Consider the following 21,567-nt stretch of genomic DNA (forward strand, 5'->3'; position numbering starts at 1 on the left):
TATATACACACATTTTATTGATTGTTACGCCGTAGTTATATGTGGAAAGACTTCAGACTTTATAAAATATTATATCCCAGTCACAATCGTTAAAGGCAACACAAGATCAAAGGAAACAAGTAGAAATTCAATAATGAAAATGAAACAATAGGCCAATGTGTCTGCATCTCACTACAAACTTCTGATTTGTTGCCTATTCCTAAATAAAACAATGATACAAAACAAAACTTTGTCCATGAAATGTCGATTTACGCACAGGGATGGGATGACAGATTATACAGCGATGTAGAAACTATGAACGGGTGATAAAGACGACAGGAGAAGGACATGCCCAAAACTATTCAGATACCAAGACAGAACATTTTAGGTTTAGTCAGGAGTTACAACATCCTCCAAGAATAATTAAGTTATCTGAGGAACAATGGGTTCTTACAAAAACAGCTTAGATAAGAATTGGGAACTTTGGAAGATGTAAAATTTCCATAAAACAGCTTAGATAAACATTGGGAACTATCAGAGATGTGGATTTTCCATATAACTTGGCTAGATAAGCTTTGGGAACTACAGAAGATGCAGAATTTCAATTGATTGCATCTTTTATTGTTATTGTGATTTTAAGATTGGTATTTGTGTATAGATCGATGATCAAAATATCATGTAAAGGTAATAAATCTAACTACATTACCTCAGTCAAATTTGTATGACTATAGGGTAAAAAGACGAACAGTTAAAAAGTAGGATTTTCAACAAGTCGATGAGGAGGTATGAATTCACAACCTAGATAAAAGGAATTGGAGATTGCAAGCATATTTTTAATTTTTTTTTCCCCATCAACCCGAAAGTTGTAAAAGTTTCAATCTGAAACTGTGGCATGCTTTGATTGCAACATGCCCAAAGCATGTTTGTTTTGATACTTTTTATACAGACGAGGATCATCTAAGGTAAGTTATTCATTAAGAGACCAGGATTCTATGATGACAAGAGAACTAAGAGGGAGGACTGTTGAAAGAGTGGTAATGACTGGGCTAATGACACACAGATATTAACTACCATTACACAATAATGTTCCTGTACTGTATGGTAGTCAATACAAAGGAGAATGTATACTATTTACTGTGCATACAGAATGCATCAGAATGGATGCTAAACATTTAGGAAGCAGGAAAGTGAGAATTATGAGTAATGAGGAAAGTGAGAATTATGTTTGCAGCATTGGAGAGTGATCGGTGAACACATTTTTTTTCTGGCAGTAATTATCAATGAATGCCTGAAAGTTGGTCAGGGTAACCGCCACCTGAAGTGGTGTCTGTCAGTCTGTCATCGTACACACATTCAGTCCATATTATCTTACTGTGTCTGTACTACAGGGGCCTGGTAAACCTATCAGCAGTGACTAGGAGATGAACCCATGTGTGGTCTACTGACTGAAGGGCCTGGACCTCAATGAGAAAACAAGAAACCATTGATACAGCGGTACAGTTCATTGGCACATCCCTGGTATAGATGGCTAGTAACACCTATCTAATTGGTCAATTATAACATCTCAGGAGCCAAACTTTTTTTTCTGTACTATTGCAGTGTAAAAATATCCTGCTGGCTTAATTATACAGTAATTTGTTTCCAATGGTGTGGTGCCATGTTAGGAATCTATGTATATCACCAGTATGTTACAACATCTATCATTTATGGAAATTGGTGATTGCACCTATATTTCTGATAGCTTTATATCAAAATCTGGAGATGAATAAACCTTCCTGAAGTTATAAGGCCTATATTGTTGATTTGCATTAGATTTTTGTGTTCCTTTTTACAGACAGGCTTATTTATTGATACACCAGGCTTTGTAGACATTGGAAAACCAGAGTACCAGGACAATAACCACCCACCTACAGTACCTAATAATAGTCAAACTTGAGTTTCAAAATTGCAACCCAAAGGTTTCACCTTATTATAATGTTGATATACAAAGTCGTTGAGTCTTTCTGACATCCTAGGTATTTTTACTTCAAACTTCAGTGTAGATTGTATGATGATTTAGATCTTTAAATAGAACAGCGACTGTTTTTAACTTAGTAGCTTACAGGTGCTACAAAAATGGAGAAAATTGCATAATGAGACAAAAGTTAAGACCTTGGATAAGGCACAGAATCATTGAATAATTGAATTATTTTCTATTTCCTTTGGGTTAATTTCCTTTCCAGCACTAACGGTAGATACAATATTTTTAAACCATAATTGTGTTTTCCTAAATCACAATAACTTCTCAATAATTCACAGCCACACCGAGCTTAGAAATCTCCGATAATGAAAGGTTGGATGTTGATTCAGGCATTAATACTTAAGGAACATCATCAAATCAATTCAGTTCTAAAGCTTGTGTGGTAACGATTGAGATTTAATTTTCGATCAGTGCAAAGTTTATTTGAGCTCAGGTATAATCAGCATTGATTCATTGAACTTGCACTCTTTATACTTTAAACAAGAATTAAGGATGTACTCCTCTGGGAAGTCAAAATTTTCTTGTATTACACTTTTTTTCTTGGATAGATTTTTGGAAATAGGAGTTCATACCATAAAAGAAATTGGAAGAAAAAACATATGTCTGTTTGCTTGTTTTTGAGCTATTGTCACTCAAAGATACCTAGTTGACAAAATATTGGATTTAATGGGAATTTTGTCGTTTTGACCATGTACACAAGGAGATTATACCATAATTTCCTAATGAGGTGTTTGATATGTATGAATGTTTGTAGACTTTATTTTCCAGTAGTCTTCTTTAAAAATATCCCAGTTTTGATTAATAGGACTAATATTTTTTCTCAGAATAACAACATATGCTACCCCTACCCCTTAATTTTTAGCTACAAAATACACAATTTTCAGTCATTTTTGCCACATTTAACCCTTTGTAGAAAAAGTTCTGGTATTGAACTTTTGTTAATATTTTGCATATCAACAAGGAAAGGGTTGTTCTTTCTAAATCAGGCAGAAAAATGGGGGGGTCTTTGTGCTTACTTTTTTGCCCCATTTGAATATTTGTTATTTTTCAGTATTTTAGAGTAAAAAATAAAAGTGCTCAAATTACCATTAAATTTAAAAACTATGTGACAAAAATGTATCATTTCACACATTTATGCTCAAAATTTTTAATTACCACGAACCCAATAAAGATTTACAGCAAAAAATAGCGATACAGCTAAAAATACTGGCGCAGTGATGATTTAAGTAAAAACAGTTTCAGTAAAAAATGGCAAAACTGTGGCTCTTCTCAAAGCGAAAAAAGACACAATTTTAAAATGGCCGCCAAATGGGCCATTTCTTAAAATCCCCTTATAAAAAAAATCCACTAAAAATAGAAATGCAATTTTTTGACAAAATTTGCAACTGGGAACTTGCTGCAGACATTGATACATTTTATTTGAAAATCTCATAACTTCTTTGATTTATGTGGAAATGAGACTTCAATAGGACTGAAACCTCAGAAGAATCCCTTAATGGTAAAAAATAACAGCAGTGCAAAGAAGCCAAGAGTGCAGCCATTCTCAGAAAAATGATTTGCAAACAATTTTTTTCTGTCAATATTTTAAGATATTTATGATAAAAAAAAAGGTTTTTAAAGTGACTTTTTGAGTATAATCAATGTGATATTTTCTATGTATACCTTATGACTATTACACAAGACTTCCTCAAGTTAAAACATAGATTCCCTTACCTGAAATTTTTACTAGGTATTAACTATTACAATGTTTTTGGATTCTAAGATATTAATACATATAAAATTGAATTAGGAGGTGACATCACTAAATTTTATTGTATGATGATTCCATAAAGCACCCAAAAACTCCACTGTTTCTTAGTAGGTGTCTTGACCTATTAGAATATCAAGTAATCATTTCTAACCTAGTCTGGAACTCAATAACTCTATAAGTAACAGATGAACTGTATCATTTTCAATCTTTTGAAATAGAAAGAAAAGTCAAAAGTCATACAACTAATGGGAATTTCTATATCAGTCATATTAGTTATACCAGTGATAAATCCTAGTGATATATAGACATTCCTCTTCTTCCTCCCTGTAAGTTATATGTTTATTTGGCCATGTGATAGAACAGGCATTCTCTTGATACTCCATTAATATTTTTATTATTTCCATTAAAACATTCATGTATACATATATGTATACCTATATCGAAAAGACTTCTTACATGAGTGCTCATGCATGTACATATATTTTTTTCATTATTTAAATGTATTTTCCCAATAATCAGGTAATCATATGATAGGCCTAAGTAATACCTATCAATCAGATTTAAAATTTAAACTCTGACGAACGAATTCTTAAATGATTAAAGTAATATTACACTATGTTAGCAAAGCATGACAATATTACTATCTTCAAATTGAATCTGTGTTATCAATAAATGATCAACATAAAGTATACGATAAATATCTTCCTTATGTATCAGAGGAATTCTACAATTGGACATTTTCTGTGGAGGATTCAGAGTAGGTTATACCAAGTGATTTCACATATGATTGGAGACGGATCTGGACGGTTTCCCTGCGGTGATATGATAGGGTAGATGGTGGTGATTAGGTTTGGGTCTGTACACCAATCTGGGGACATTCCATACAGGACGTAAAACAAATCAGAGATGTTTTTACATTATTGCAAAACTGTATTACTTGTAATTTGTTATCATGTAATTTGATTTTAAGACCAATGATACAAGACATAATGTTTCTCAACAGTTTTCAGTGTCCCTCAAGGTCATGTGTGTAACCTATAAAGGAATTAATTCTTTTTCTACAACACTGGTTTTTTTATTTGAGTATCACCGATTGTTATCAGAGAAACACTTTATCGAGTTGAATTGGGTTAGTTTGATTCCAAGGTGATGAACGGTTGCTAATGCCTTTTTCTTCCGATAATTTCACAACTCTGCATTGAATTTCTTGGTATTTTTATCGTAAAATACAGTAATGGAATGATTTTATCTGTTTTTGGTAGGAATAAGTAATAACTGTTTTACAGACACAGAGCTATCACCTCAAATGTGACAGCAGCACCTCTGGCATTGTTTATTGTTACTTGATCAGCTATGTAAATGGCCATTCGTGTCAAAGACACTGAGAGGACCACAAACTACAAATGTTTAATATGGCTTCTGGGCTCCAGGGACTAAGTCATGATTCTTCTTGTGCATACTGCAGCCTGTGTGATATTTTGTGAAGTATATCAGTACCATTCTACACCAGTAAAAAGAAATAATTGTCATAAAAAGCGAACTGTGTCACAAAAAGAAACTAATTAATTTTCAATAAATTTGAAACTTTAGGAGAGACAGTATTCCATCACATAAAAAGAAGAGATCACAACTCTGACACACAGCAAAGACAAGCACCCTGACTGACACATATGAGAGATGACTGTTAAATACATAAGGGGAGATAACTGTCAAATACATAAAGGGAGATAACTTCCATACAAACAACAATTGACAGATCTTAATAGGTACAATGCACTGAGAGACATTATCCAAACACAAATAGGAAACAACATTACAAGAGACTTAACACAAAAAGGGGAGATAACTTCCCAACACATGGGGAAATAGCTAGAATTTGGAACACAATGAAGAGAGATAGCTTTTAAGCACATATTTATTATAGAATCTGGAATTAATTAGAGTTTGGAACACAATGAAGGAGAGATAGCTTTTATGCACATATTTTTACAAGAGGCCCATGGGCCTTAATGGTCACCTGATATTTGATACAAATTAGTAATGTCATTTACAAGCCAATTGATGTCTTTTGTTCACAAAATAGGAACATAGATCTAATAGGTCAACATACAAAGTTTCATTAAGATTGGTGCATATTAACTTCCATTATCATGTTCAAAATTCAAAAGGTGCAATAATTTCTATTGCAAAGGTCAATAACTCCGTGATTAAGTTAGAGTAGGATCTAGCTGATCTTTCCAATGTTAATCTACATACAAAGTTTAAATTTAGCTGGGTGAATATTTACTCAAGTTATAGTGTTCACAAGGTCCCATCATAATTACTAGTGCAAAGGGCAATAACTCCTTCAAGAACAGTCGATCAGGCTAATTTCGAACTTGTCCGAGATTTTTCCGATTTTAGTCTAAATACAAACTTCATGAAGCTGAGTGCATATTTACTTAAGTTATCATGTTCACAATATCCAATAATAATCATATGTGTAAAGGACAATTAAGTAACTCTGAATGTTACAGTCGCATCACCCTGAATTTTGAACTTTGATCTTTCCAATGCTAGTCTACATAGAAAGTTTTATCAAGTTCAATTTATATTTACTCAAGTTATCGCGTTCACAAGGTGCAAAATAATTATTAGTTCAACGGACAATAACTCCCTAATTTACAGTTTGATTAAGCTAATTTTTGAATTCGTACAAGATATTACCATGTTAGTCTACATACAAAGTTTCATTAAGCTTGGTTTATATTTACTCAAGTTATCGCATTCACAAGGTCCTGCAATAATTTATTAGTGCAAAGGGCAATAACTCCATAAATTTCAATTGAATCAAGCTGATTTTCGAACTCATCCGAGATCTTTCCAATGTTAGTCTAGATATAAAGTTTCATTAAGGTTGATGCATATTTACGTAAGTTATTGTGTTCACAAGAAAATGCTAACGAACGCCGCACGATGCACGGTGACGGACAAAACACTATCGCATTAGGTCACCATCACCTATGGTCAGGTGACCTAATACAATCTAACATAAAAGGGAAGGCAACTTTCCAACACATAATAAAGAGGGATAATTTTCAAATAAATAGTTAAAGACAACATTCCCAAACATAGGAGGGAATGGGGTTAACAATTTTCAAACTAGAAGAGATCAGTTTCCAACACAATAAAGGCAAATGGCCAGCCATAAGAGAAACAACATTCAAACAATGTGATTAATAGGCAATTGAAGACAGAAGAGAATCCTCTGGGGAAGTGTTTACTAATGGCTACCTATCATAGCTGTATACTGGTTAATCATGGTTTTGTCGACTAGGAAGATCCAATATCCATGTTTACACACATTTTGTTAATACAACAGCTCCCTTGTAACACAACACGCAGCTAAAAGTATTAGCAATCATTCATAATTATAACACCTTGTACATGATACAGTGATAGGAGGCCATTCCAATTATGTCACTTTTTATTATCTATCACAAGATCTGAAACACCCTCAGAATCTGGTCTTATCTGCCTTACTAATCCATTATATCAAAATACTTGGTGTTAACAGGTTGCATGCATATTTTGTTTTTTATGGAAGTTTATTAAACCTACAGTAATGTTTTTGATTATTTTTCTATCTTATTCTCCAAATTACTGACTGCCATTTTGTAAAATATCTTTTGAAAATTCCCAATTAATGAACCATTCATCAAGTCATTTTATATACAGTTTTAACTGTTGACTTGAAAAATATTAATCTGATTAGAAAAAGTCAATGTTAAAGCAGAAAAAAAGTAGATTTTTCACAAAATTTTTTTCATTCTTAATCCCCACCCCCACTCAATGATAAGAAAAACATTTTTATGAAGATTATATGGATATAATATCAATTGATCAATAAGTTTCAAAAGAATTCCTATACGATCAATTAAAACATCATACTCTTCTGAATATATTGGAACAGACATGAATTGTTTGATCCTCTAACACTGAGACTTCCTTTTCCTGCCTGATTTAACACCTTAAACTTACACGTTGGTCTTCAATCACAAACTGTCATATTATACATGTCAACTGTTCAAAACCTGGCATCCAATTTTTTAATCATGCTTTTAACAGCTTTGTAAAAATAACTAATGAAACTGTTTCTTTATTCAGGTAACTCAACCTAGCTGGGGGGCCATACATTGGAGATATTTAAAAGCAGCCTCTAAACAATGAATCGGCACACTGCAAAAGACAGCCCTGAACGGAGGATATCGGGAGATACTGAGTAAGCTAGGAATGGCAGAAGACTCACTTTGGATTACATACGACATGCTAAACTTTACTGATGATCTGCTTCTGGAGTTTCAGATGTCCCAGATGTCACAGAATGAATCAGAAGAAAATCTGGATATCCTCCATGCAAGCCAACCCCTGCGTATTTTCATCATCATCATTTACTCAATTGTCATTATCATGGGTTTCATAGAGAACCTTTTGGTCGTCATAGTGATAGTACGACATCCCCATCTCCACAAAGTAACCAACATCTTTATCGCGTCCCTGGCCGTGTCTGACATAGTGTTATGTGTGTTTAACCTACCATTCCAACTCCACTACCAGTTAACAGACATCTGGGCATTCGGTGAGGTCTTGTGTCGTATCATTATGCCTACCTTTGGTGTTCCAATATTCTATTCAACCACCTGTATGATGATGATTGCAGTTGATCGGTATATTTTGATAGTGTTTCCATTCAGGACGCGAATCACAAAGGAAAAAGCCATTCTCATCATATTATTGATAGTGTTTATAACATTTGGACTTGCCACGCCTGTCATGATTTACACAGAATACAAGGTGATAAATATACCAATTGTCAATTTGAACAAGATATTTTGCTATGAGCAATGGCCGCAACAAGGTGCTCGCATCTATACATTTTCAATATTCTTCCTCCAAGTGTTACTACCATTTGGTGTGACTGCTGTGTTGTACTTCAGGATTCACCTAGTGCTGCAACAACGTCCCCTCAAAAGATCAGAAACGAGGAGAAATAATCGGACTAACAGAATTCTAATTTCTATAGTAGTACTTTTTGCTGTTTCTTGGTTACCTTGGAATGTATTTGCCTTAATAATTACCCTAAATCATAAAATAGTGTACGGACCTTACTTTAGACTCATAGACTTATTATTGAAGATTGTGGCCATGAGTTCTGCATGTATAAACCCTTTTCTCTATGGCTGGCTCAATGATAACTTCAGGAAAGAATTTGGTATCATGCTTGGGAAAAAAATAAAGCAAGTGCGGCACAACGGTTATACAAATACGTATGCGGAGGCTTCAAAGACCTGTGTAGTTCAGGATAAGTTAACGACAGCATTATAAAGCATTTGTTATTATATCATTGTTACTGACTGTTTTATATCCTTGTTTTTAATGAAATAACTACAACAAATACTCCTTCATTACCACTTTGTTTTACTATGAGGTAATTTTATATTGTATGTCCTTGATTGTATCCAGAAATTAACAACATTGGTAAATCAATCCCTGCCTCGTCTAAGCAGTGTTCAGCTTAGTAAAGTTTTCCAATCATCATACTATATCTTATTGTCCTAGGGAGGCCACACTCTGGCTGAGCACACAAACTTACTGTTTTACCACGTCATAAGCTCTGACCCCGATTTCTTGAAACAAATTTAAGTCAACTTAACAGAATAAGTCAAAAGTTAACATAAGATGGTATTTTAAGTTTTGACTTATGTCTGCATTTTTCAGGAAATCGAGGTCAGGTTCCTACAATAAACGGAAAACAAATGACTGGCTGGCATATATAACGGTCCCATCCAAATATCAACACCCTCACACAGAATCAAAGGGACGACAGAACAACCATGGATGGACTTAAAACGTAGAGGCTTATCACAGGGTCATTACAGTATCTGTATGTGTGGTCAGTTCTTATCACAGGGTCATTACAGTATCTGTATGTATGGTCAGTTCATGTTTGTTTTATGTACCACAGCTGTTACGTTCTCATTATAAAAATATGTTACTTGTTACTCAATACTGTCTGATAACTATGGTAAATGGTATTGATGTTGGTCTACAATGTCAGTTAACTGACTTTGTACAATAAAAAACATTTTTACTCCTCAAGTAACAGTCTTGTTTTATTACCATTCATACTTATGTCTATCGACAGTGATAATCTCAAAGGAGATGGATGGTTTTTTTTTCACTTTTGAGGGAATAGAAATGGATTCCTAACCCAGAGCACCATCTATCTAAAACATAGGTAACTCTCTATTTGAACAGAAGTAAGCAGAAATCAACATTTCATAAAGGTCAAAGTTTACGGAAGACAGAGGCTGGTGTTGTAACGAATTTCAGTATTGGACCTCCACCAACAGAGACAAGGTTTATGTGTAGTTGTGAAGTAAATGACAACAGATGTTATCTCTCAAGCTGTCTGTCCTCATGATAGTGGTGGCTGACAAAAACAGATAACCACAATATTTACACCAGCTATATCACATCAAATCAAACTCAATCAGGACTGAGGCAGCTCAAAACATAATCCTACCAATAGAGCGAGGCAGCTCAAAACAGATATCCTTGAGTATCATACCAACGACTAAAAGTACTCTGATCAATGGCTGCTCAATGCAAACATGACCTAAACTTACTCTCGAGTCAACAGCCATAGACAACTCATTGCAAGAAAAAACAATTTCATTGCAAATTTACCACAACTGTATAATCCACCAAAATAGCTGTCAGACCTTGACACACATGACATTCATCATATCTGATCCTTAGCTATCAGTATAAACCCTTTACCTTGACAAACATATGACCTTCACTCACTCTGACCAATAGTTTTCAGTATAAACCTTTGACCTTGACAAACATATGATCTCCTCTCACTCTGACCCATAGCTGTCAGTATAAACCTTTGACCTTGACAAACATATGACCTTCACTAACTCTGACCCATAGCTATCAGTATAAACCTTTTACCTTGACAAACATATGATCTCCTCTCACTCTGACCCATAGCTGTAAGTATAAACCTTTGACCTTATCAAACATATGACCTCCACTCACTCTGATCCATAGCTGTCAGTATAAACCTTTTACCTTGACAAACATATGATCTCCACTCACTCTGACCCATAGCTATCAGTATAAACCTTTTTATCCTGCAACTGTCCCACATACTGACCGATAACTACTGCCGGATAAACTTGTGCTTTATCCGTCAATACGATATGCTTTATCCGTCAATACGATCACGTGAATTTGTTCCATATCTGACGGCACTTTTTCTAACTTGACCCAGATCTTGAACCTTCCGGTGAATGAAACGTCATTCAGTCCCGCTAAAACGTGACGTCACATTCACCGAAATGACGTCATTTTTACGATATCGAAAATCTCGTATGGCGGTGCCGTCTTTTTCTTGGCTCATGACAAAGGTATGTATTGTTAAGTAATTCTTTAATGGGTACTTATTGTTATTTGAGTATTTTCATTTTCTTTAGGCCTAGTGATATATCACACTGAATAGAATTACGGTGACTGTTTGTGAATGCGCTTATTTATTTCCCACGGCAGTAAAAAGGAGTGCACTCTCATTCGGTTAAGTGAATGAATCTTTACCTCCGCATCAAAAAATCGTCTCGCTTCGAGCGAAACAAAGTAAGGAACTGTCAATTTGCTTTCGTTTTGAATGCCATAATGGTTGCAGGATAAACAGAATACACGGTTAGTATCTTACAATACAAGGTTTATTTTGGTGCTCGACACGGAAAGCCGAGATGACTCGGCAAAGCCTCGTCATCTCGGCTTTCCTAAGTCTCGCACCAAAATAAACCTTGTATTGTAAGATACTAACCGTGTATTCTCTATTACTTTGACAAACATATGACCTCAACTCTCTCTGACCCATAGCTGTAAGTGTAAACCTTTTACCTTAACAAACATATGACCTCAACTCTCTCTGGCCCATAGCTGTCAGTATAAACCTTTTACCTTAACAAACATATGACCTCAACTCTCTCTGACCCATAGCTGTCAGTATAAACCTTTTACCTTAACAAACATATGACCTCCACTCACTCTGACCCATAGCTATCAGTATAAACCTTTTACCTTGACAAACATATGACCTTCACTCACTCTGATCCATAGCTGTCAGTATAAGCTTTTGACCTTATCAAACATATGACCTTCACTCTCTCTGACCCATAGCTATCAGTATAAACCTTTTACCTTGACAAACATATGACCTTCACTCACTCTGATCCATAGCTGTCACTATAAACTTTTGACCTTGACAAACATATGACCTCCACTCACTCTGACCCATAGCTGTCAGTATAAACCTTTGACCTTGACAAACATATGACCTCCACTCACTCTGACCCATAGCTGTCAGTATAAACCTTTTACCTTGACAAACATATGACCTTCACTCACTCTGACCCATAGCTGTCAGTATAAACCTTTGACCTTGACAAACATATGACCTTCACTAACTCTGACCCATAGCTGTCAGTATAAACCTTTTACCTTGACAAACATATGACCTCCACTCTCTCTGACCCATAGCTGTCAGTATAAACCTTTTACCTTGACAAACATATGACCTCCACTCTCTCTGACCCATAGCTATCAGTATAAACCTTTTACCTTGACAAACATATGACCTCCACTCTCTCTGACCCATAGCTGTCAGTATAAACCTTTTACCTTGACAAACATATGACCTCCACTCTCTCTGACCCATAGCTGTCAGTATAAACCTTTTACCTTGACAAACATATGACCTTCACTCACTCTGATCCATAGCTGTCAGTATAAACCTTTTACCTTGACAAACATATGACCTCCACTCACTGACCCATATTTTTCAGTATAAACCTTTGACCTTGACAAACATATGACCTTCACTGACTTTAATCCATAGTTGTCAGTATAAACGTTTGACCCTGACAAACATATGACCTCCACTAACTCTGACCCATAGTTTTCAGTATAAACCTTTGACCTTGACAAACATATGACCTTCACTCACTCTAATCCATAGCTGCCAGTATAAACCTTTGACCTTGACAAACATATGACCTCCACTAACTCTGACCCATAGTTTTCAGTATAAACCTTTGACCTTGACAAACATATGACCTTCATTAACTCTGATCAATAGCTGTCAGTATAAACCTTTGACCTTGACAAACATATGACCTTCATTCATTCTATAACCTTCAGTAAATTTGACCAATATGTGCTTTTTGACTTACCAAAAAGTGTTCAACACAATTTTTTATTCATCACTATATGATGCCAGTTCAGATAAATAAGTGTTTAATAAGATCTAATAAACTTAACTGTTATTATTGAATAAGAAATGGCCTCTTGAAAAAAACACACAAAATCTTCATGAAGACAGATTGAAAGAGGTGATTGCTTTAACCATGATTTGATGTAACTGAACCATATACAGCAATATGATATAGGATTGCATTGATTAAAACTAGCTATAATTTACACTCAGTTAGCAAATGGACAACTCTTCCATTAATGAAAATAATGCTTACTGAAGTCAAACGATGCAGCTCATGGACTTATTGGTCCCACTGAGAAAATAACTCCACATTGGGAAGTCTTGTGGACATTAATAACCAGAGCCCATTACCACAGTGACTGTCCATGGTCTGGATAATGCTCAGTCTGAAGCCACAGGTGCAGCTCCAGACAAATTATGGCCACTCAATGATTGGCCTTCAATTCTACTGGAAACCTCAGCAGTTTACTTCTTTGCTTTCTTATTTACTCTTTCCAGTGGCACACATCTACATTTATTCATTTCAGAAATAACAAAGACAGGCACTTTATATCCTTATTTACCAATACCAATCGTGAATGACAATAAGAACAATTTATGCCTTATATGTGATCAAACAACACAGGTTAAACGATATATGACAGATAATAAATGGCATACTAGGAGTCAAAATAGAAAATGATTCCAAATCAATTTTATCACCTAAAGAATATAGTTCAAACAAAACACTTAACATTCATGAATCACTCTCGATATTCCAGGAGTTACTATCACTGTTTTAGATATCAAAGACACACAATTTAACAAAGCATGACAATTTATTAACTCATGCCCTATCCCGGCCTCAAACTCCAGTCTACGGCACCCAACCGCAAAGCCAAACATACCTGCGCCTTCTACCACTGCGCCACATCCACGTTATCACTGTTTTATATCCACCCCTGGACTATGTCATCACAAAACCAAAGGCTAAGTGTGCTATGTAATTTGGTCCTTTGATGTACATCAAAAGTATCTTATAATGATGCATTGCATGGCTATGAAGTTGGGCAATCTCTCTCTCTGTCATCTTCAAAGTCTATTTACAGACTTGTGATTGGTCAGTTTTATTCTCCTGAAATTACTACAGTTCTGCCATCATTACATAGTCCAGGGTGGCTAATTACAACAGTGATAGTAACCCCTAGAATATCGAGGATATTTATGGATAAGAATTTTTTTTTTATTCATATACAAAACCAAAGTTGTAAATGTTCTATTGCAGACATGTTAACCTTTGGAGACCAAAAAGAGGTAGATTTTTGACTCAAAAGCGATAGAGAACAGAGAGATATAAATATAAATAATATGCAAAATAATAACAAAAACATATTTTGTTAACAAATGTGGTTTTAACTTTGATTATCACCATAGGCGTTGGTGGCTCATTTTGCATTTTTTAATGTTAATTAAGGCTTACATTACATTAAGAAGATGAAAAATGCCAATAAAAATATTACATACTTTTATTTCAATGCTATTTAGCCTATCACCTTTTAACCTTTTTTTTTTTACTTATTTTTCCCCCCACTTTTTTTGTAATACATACTGGACTCATTTTCTTTTAATTTATGCAAGAAAAAATACAAATATTTGTTTCTAAAATTTACACAAATATTCTAGAGAAATAATCCCCTTGCAAATTTTTTTAGTAAAATCCTGAAAATTTATACGAATCCGGCTCCTCTATTAGAATCACCCCATTTCCAAAATGGCGGCCATTACGATTGCAAAGTTTGTGACTTTCAGCAGACACTATACACCTATTTTACATTAAAAACGTGAGTAAATCATTTCAATTATAAGTAGTGTTTGGTTTTGAAATGATGCTAACTAATTTTAGGCACAAAATGTATTGAAAGGCCAGATCAAGGACGTATATGAGAAGGATAAGTCACACTGGGTTTTGGGGAAGGCCAAGGCAGGCGCTTTTGTGTTTGTGCACCGACCGTGACGTTGGGCGACGACTGATTTTCCTTTGATATCCACCGGCGCAGCCTTTGATGTAGCTTGCGGGTGCGAGGGCTACCGTCTTACTTTCTGAAACGTTGCTGTCATTTCATGAGCTGTCGATTTTTTTTAACGAAAATTTAAGACATATCCCCTAAACATTCCGTCTTTAAAGCAAATTATAAACGTCATGAAATTTAATAAACTTTACAGTGGTGTTTCGTTTGACTCGATAAGACAAGTATTTGTTGAGAAAAACGGTTTTTATTCCCGGTTCATAGGCGTCTCGCGTGGTGTTTAGTAATGTAAAGAGATAGACACGAATCCTTCTCACTTATAAATCCTTGGCCAGATGATTGCTTCCTTAGGTAGGCCTACGTAATACACATCGTTACACTCAGACATGTGAAATAAGTGACACCATCAAGCCAAGGTGGAACTAGCCCCAGGCTGCTAATTAGCACCAGTGGGTGTTGGTCAGGGAGTGTTCACACCTCCTTTGTTTACTTAATTATCAAGCCAATCCCCCTAATCTGTCTGGTATGCATATTGAAGCCGCCATGGCAGCCCCAACCGTCTATATAAATTTCAGATATCGGAAGAAAAAAATTTAAGAAAGATGTTTTGAAGAAATCGGAATATTCGGATAGTAAAGCGGTAGGCGGAATATCAGTCTCAAAAGCGGTAGACTTCCGCCTGAATCGGTAGGGTTAACATGTCTGCTATTGCATATAAAGGTAACTTGGTGGTGATCCTCCTCCTCCTTTGACAACTTCCAAAGAAACGTAACTCTTGCTAACTTATCCACATACCCATTGAATTCAATGTTACTGAAACATCATCCTATTTTTCTCAGGAAAAGCAATATCACTTGGTACAAACAGTCCTAAGTTACAGACAAATTGGTAAAAAAAAAAAAAAACATGTAGAAAGTGGACTTTAAGTTAATGAGATATCAGTCACAAACTGACTCACTGAAGGTAATATGGAGATATGGTCTAATCCATGACCAGGGTTAATTAGAAACCAATTATACAATATCAGTCAGATTTCACATAACAATATTTCTGATATAATTTTCAAATGACTATAAGAATTTTTGGAATGGTCTCATATGCACTATGATTTGGTTATGTGACTGCGGAAAATTTAGAGCACATTTTTCCGTCATGGCAGTGACACTTATAGGCAGAGAATACCAATGTCCCAGTAAAGGTCATCTTCAGTAATACTTGCTCGATAAAAGAACTAAGATAAATTGTTATGTTTTGTGTTTCTTATTTGTTATTGATTTTTGGAAAAAAGTACCCAGGTAAGTTAAGAAATATTTGTGACTGAGACGTTAGATACCACTGATTTCCAACTGCTAGGCGACAGCTCCATTTGAGGCTGTAATTTACATGTTATTTCCTTGTGAAGTGTCTAAAATCAATTTATGTGCATCTTTAGATTATATTTGATACAATATGTTTTAATAATTAATTTTCAGTGTTCTGTAATAATATGTAATTTTTCACCCGTGTACAATCATTACATATGCTGCCATTTTGTTTCAAATGTGCCCTAAATAAAGTTAGGTGGTGATGAAAGTCACGTTACTAAACTGACTGAATGTTGTATTCCTAGCGTATTCTGTACATGATAATGTCGCCTCATTCAGTAGAAAAGTACCAATAGAACATTAAGCTGTCTTACCTGGACTAATCTGGCTAATCAAGAGTACACTATTACATCATATAACACTGGATAGCTAGGCTCACTGATGTAAGTTAGTAAGCTGTCTTACCTGGACTAATCTGGCTAATCAAGAGTACACTATTACATCATATAACACTGGATAGCTAGGCTCACTGATGTAAGTTAGTAAGCTGTACCTGGACTAATCTGGCTAATCAAGAGTACACTATTACATCATATAACACTGGATGCTAGGCTCACTAGGCTCACTGATGTAAAGTTAGTAAGCTCACGATGTCTAGTAAGCTTCTTACTGGACTAATCTGGCTAATCAAGAGTACACTATTACATCATATAACACTGGATAGCTAGGCTCACTGATGTAAGTTGTAAGTAAGCATGTCTTACTGGACTAATCTGGCTAATCAAGAGTACACTATTACATCATATAACACTGGATAGCTAGGCTCACTGATGTAAGTTAGTAAGCTGTCTTACCTGGACTAATCTGGCTAATCAAGAGTACACTATTACATCATATAACACTGGATAGCTAGGCTCACTGATGTAAGTTAGTAAGCTGTCTTACCTGGACTAATCTGGCTAATCAAGAGTACACTATTACATCATATAACACTGGATAGCTAGGCTCACTGATGTAAGTTAGTAAGCTGTCTTACCTGGACTAATCTGGCTAATCAAGAGTACACTATTACATCATATAACACTGGATAGCTAGGCTCACTGATGTAAGTTAGTAAGCTGTCTTACCTGGACTAATCTGGCTAATCAAGAGTACACTATTACATCATATAACACTGGATAGCTAGGCTCACTGATGTAAGTTAGTAAGCTGTCTTACCTGGACTAATCTGGCTAATCAAGAGTACACTATTACATCATATAACACTGGATAGCTAGGCTCACTGATGTAAGTTAGTAAGCTGTCTTACCTGGACTAATCTGGCTAATCAAGAGTACACTATTACATCATATAACACTGGATAGCTAGGCTCACTGATGTAAGTTAGTAAGCTGTCTTACCTGGACTAATCTGGCTAATCAAGAGTACACTATTACATCATATAACACTGGATAGCTAGGTCTACTGTTACACTATTACATCATATAACACTGGATAGCTAGGCTCACTGATGTAAGTTAGTAAGCTGTCTTACCTGGACTAATCTGGCTAATCAAGAGTACACTATTACATCATATAACACTGGATAGCTAGGCTCACTGATGTAAGTTAGTAAGCTGTCTTACCTGGACTAATCTGGCTAATCAAGAGTACACTATTACATCATATAACACTGGATAGCTAGGCTCACTGATGTAAGTTAGTAAAGAATCGAGTTACAGCTATATCATGGACTCTGAGGATTATCAGAGCCAAATGACCTGTGTTATGTATAAAGTAGCTGGGTTAGAATTACAGGACAATCTGAGTCAAATGATCATTTGTGACTCTGAATTGTTGGTACTGTACTTGTCTGATAATACTAGGGCTGGGTATTAAAAGGTCTAAAATGATACAATACATATTGACAATAAACTGAAACAATACACGATACGTATTGACGATACAGTGGACCTCTTTTTCAAATTCAGTTGACCAATGTGTTTTTGAATAATGTGACAATAAAAGACAATTTTGATAAAACATTTTATAACCAGGAAAAAATCTACCAAACATTTGATTCGGTTTATCATCTGTGTTAATTAATTTATGTCAATTTGTATTCTTAGTTATGAATAGGCATTTCTAATCCATCTAGGTGACACAGATGCCTTAAACACTTCAAATTGATTCAAATGCTGTTACTTGAATGATGTTTCAGAATAAATTTTGTTTGGAAATTCCTATTTCTATAACAAAAACAGTAGGGTGAGATGTTAAACGATACAGCGATATACAACATGTTTGGGTATCGATATTCGATACACTGGTGAAAACCGATACATATCAGTATATTGATATACTGATCCAGCCCTAGATATTACATCATTTACTATTTGCTGTAGCACATTTGACCACCATGGATTCATGATTAAGGTCAGTATTTAAATAATAATTATTGTTTTCCTACCTTTGGCTCCGGAATCCTGGAAAGTTCTGCCAGGTTATGGCAAAGCTTTACATGCTTAAAATGGAATGGATTGTTTCTGTTCTCTTCAAACGCTCTCATGATCTTGTCACTCATCCACTCCACCTAGAACAACAAGTCATAGCCACGTTTTAGTAGTTAAAGTGAATTAAATTTTACATTAAACATATAGTTTAAGTTGATGTCTTAGATGTATAAATTGTAATAGAATTGTGTTATTGAAATTCATGGTAAAAAAATTAATTGGTATCTAACATATCAATGTACACCCTTTTTGGAGAAGAATACTTGTTACCTGGGACTTGGCGAATTCCACCACATTGAAGCTGACATTGTTTAGTAAAGCAAGAGAGTATGGCGATAGTCCTGATTCTGATGTCCTCCACATCTGGTCCTAAAACAACATCAAAAAGATTATATCAAAGTTCAGGTAAAAGACTTGTAGAATCGAATATATTATTAAATGGAGATGGGTTTTTTTAAATTTGCTCTAGTCAATTTTAACAAAATGTGAATAACTTTTACTAAATGATAATGTGATTTTATCATATCCACAAAGAAAAAAATAACAAGAACTTTAACAAATTATTTGTACTGATAATACTAAAACATATCAAACTGTATCAACAGCAAATGTAAACCATAACATAATTTCCCCGCAGTCATTTCATTTGATACAGTACCAACAACACACATAAATCAAAGAAAATCTCAATACCAAAAGTTGTGCAAGCTCCAGCATTCTGCCAGCTGTATCCACGGCAACCAAAACATTCCCATCATTTCTCATTGTTTGCAAAATGGTGGCTGAAAGGTGAAAAACAACCTGAGATATTGACATATAAAGATCAACTTTCACTTTCCTTTCTAAGATAAGATCAGCTGGTGCAGGTTTCAAAACAAATCAAAGAAATTAAAGAATAGAATCTGTACCAGACTCGAAAATAAACCAATGGTCAAAACAAAATTGCCAAAATGTTTACAGGTCGTGCCTGTGAACAAAACCTGGAGCCCCAGTGTAGGGTAGATGGTTTAATGGCATTAAAGCCTTCTTCATATTTTTATTGTTCCATAACAAATCAGACTGTATTCATTTCCATACTGAGTAAAAAGTTAATATATTTCATGATCAAAGTGTAGGGAATATGCGATATTTACTCATGAGCTGTTCATCTCTGGTACGTCTCCGAGACTGGATGTATGTAGCATTAAAAGCGTCTGTAATCATCAGTGAAGGTCGTGAAATGGACTCAAGAACACAGCCATTCAGATGTCTAAATAAATGAAACAAATGGAATATATTACAACCTATTCTTTTATCACATGCCTTTCATTTGATAAAAGTATACAAGGCATTAATTCAAACCTCAATGCGATATTTTTAACTCCAAAATGACTCCATAAACCAACTATCTGCTACGTTTGCAGAAATTTTTGGTTTGCTGGTTAGTTGGCTGATTAGATTTACGATCTTATAACAATCAGGGTCATTCAAGTGAACATTTACTTGACATGAAGTCAAAGGTATATTTTATGCCTTGATAGATTAATTACCTCTCTTTTTTGTGATTGTAATCTGCAGCGTAAATAATTTCTTCCTCGCCATCTTTGACTATCTTCCATATTGTGCCCCCAATCATGTGTCCAGCAGGCAGTGGGGTAATCTGAAGACCATGGCCTTTACCTTCAGAAACAAAATACAGTTTGATTTATGAAAAATGCAAAATAAGGGAGATAAACAATTATCTTATCCCAGACAGGGATATCCGCAGTTTTACCAGTGTGAGATTTTCCTATCATGCTACATGAGGTCTTTGCACAGGCTCACATTGGGTAAGAGAATAAGAACTCTCTTTGGGGCAAGACAGGAGATCTCAACCCTAGGGATCAGATTCTTAAGCTGCCAAACGCTTGAAAAAGCCTCATGTTTGACAATTTAAGAATCATAGACCTCAAGATGAGATTTTCCTGTCTCATCCCAAAGGAGGTGAAAGATTCTGTTATTTTCATACATCCACGAAGGGAGATAACAATGATAAGTTTTCTCTTTATGTCAAGATCAGAATATGCACACTATGTCGTAATGTGTGGTAATGAGTTTTGAATTTCATTATTTATAAACTTTATTATATCAAAAGTCACATACATTTTAAGCAGTATTTCAAATTCAATTTACATATCATAAAAACAGATTAGGTGAAAAAAATGTTTACATTTCATTACCTTTTTTAAGTTATAACGTATGTTCAATGTAACAAGACGATCATACGATCATATCTACCATTATAATTTACCAATGTAAAATTCGACCCACCTTTCATATGCACTGTTTGTGAGTATTTCAGCTGGTGTATTTTATCAAATGCACTATCAACATCATCCAGACTGAATATCTCAAAATCTTCTGTGTTGTGTCGTGACTGAAATGAAATAATTTGATTAGTGTAAAACTAGACCACAAATAACACATCAAAGCATAAAGTTAGATAAAATGTAATATACACCAATAGTGATTTGCTAGACTCACCTATACGAGACCTGGACTCATGATTTTCATGTGGGACTCACCAAAATTTTGAGCACCCTCTATATTTCTTTGTACTGGGGCAAATCAAAGTTTGTAAATTAGTGCTCTTGACCTTTAATTTTTTCCTCACAGTTTTAAGGATTTTTAAGGCAAGTCTAAAATACTTATTTTTATAAGTCCCAG

The 21,567-nt window shown here is 35.0% G+C and overlaps 2 protein-coding genes across 13 annotated transcripts in view; one reads left to right on the forward strand and one right to left on the reverse strand.

Moving 5' to 3' along the window:
- LOC138318844 (neuropeptide Y receptor type 2-like) overlaps window positions 1-9,891 on the forward strand; it is an 82,889-nt gene extending 72,998 nt beyond the window's left edge. For 11 of the 12 annotated variants that reach the window (XM_069261594.1, XM_069261590.1, XM_069261593.1 and 8 more), the window contains one exon: window positions 7,896-9,891. In XM_069261594.1, coding sequence (XP_069117695.1) covers window positions 8,022-9,113 — 1,092 coding nt within the window. In that variant the 5' untranslated portion in view covers window positions 7,896-8,021 and the 3' untranslated portion in view covers window positions 9,114-9,891. Of the gene's footprint in view, window positions 1-825; window positions 1,474-7,895 lie in introns of those variants that run through there. The other variant, XM_069261595.1, reaches the window with a different exon arrangement.
- The window catches only part of LOC138318841 (cleavage and polyadenylation specificity factor subunit 2-like), a 199,422-nt gene that overhangs the window by 174,803 nt on the left and 3,052 nt on the right, over window positions 1-21,567 (reverse strand). The window contains exons 4-9 of the mRNA XM_069261581.1: window positions 21,172-21,277; window positions 20,412-20,541; window positions 20,016-20,131; window positions 19,576-19,664; window positions 19,153-19,251; window positions 18,840-18,962 (exon numbers count right to left, since the gene is read on the reverse strand). Of these exons, the coding sequence (XP_069117682.1) occupies window positions 18,840-18,962; window positions 19,153-19,251; window positions 19,576-19,664; window positions 20,016-20,131; window positions 20,412-20,541; window positions 21,172-21,277 (663 nt within the window). The remainder of the gene's footprint in view (window positions 1-18,839; window positions 18,963-19,152; window positions 19,252-19,575; window positions 19,665-20,015; window positions 20,132-20,411; window positions 20,542-21,171; window positions 21,278-21,567) is intronic.

Source organism: Argopecten irradians, chromosome 3 (genome assembly GCF_041381155.1).
Source record: "Argopecten irradians isolate NY chromosome 3, Ai_NY, whole genome shotgun sequence".
NCBI classification, from domain to species: domain Eukaryota; kingdom Metazoa; phylum Mollusca; class Bivalvia; order Pectinida; family Pectinidae; genus Argopecten; species Argopecten irradians.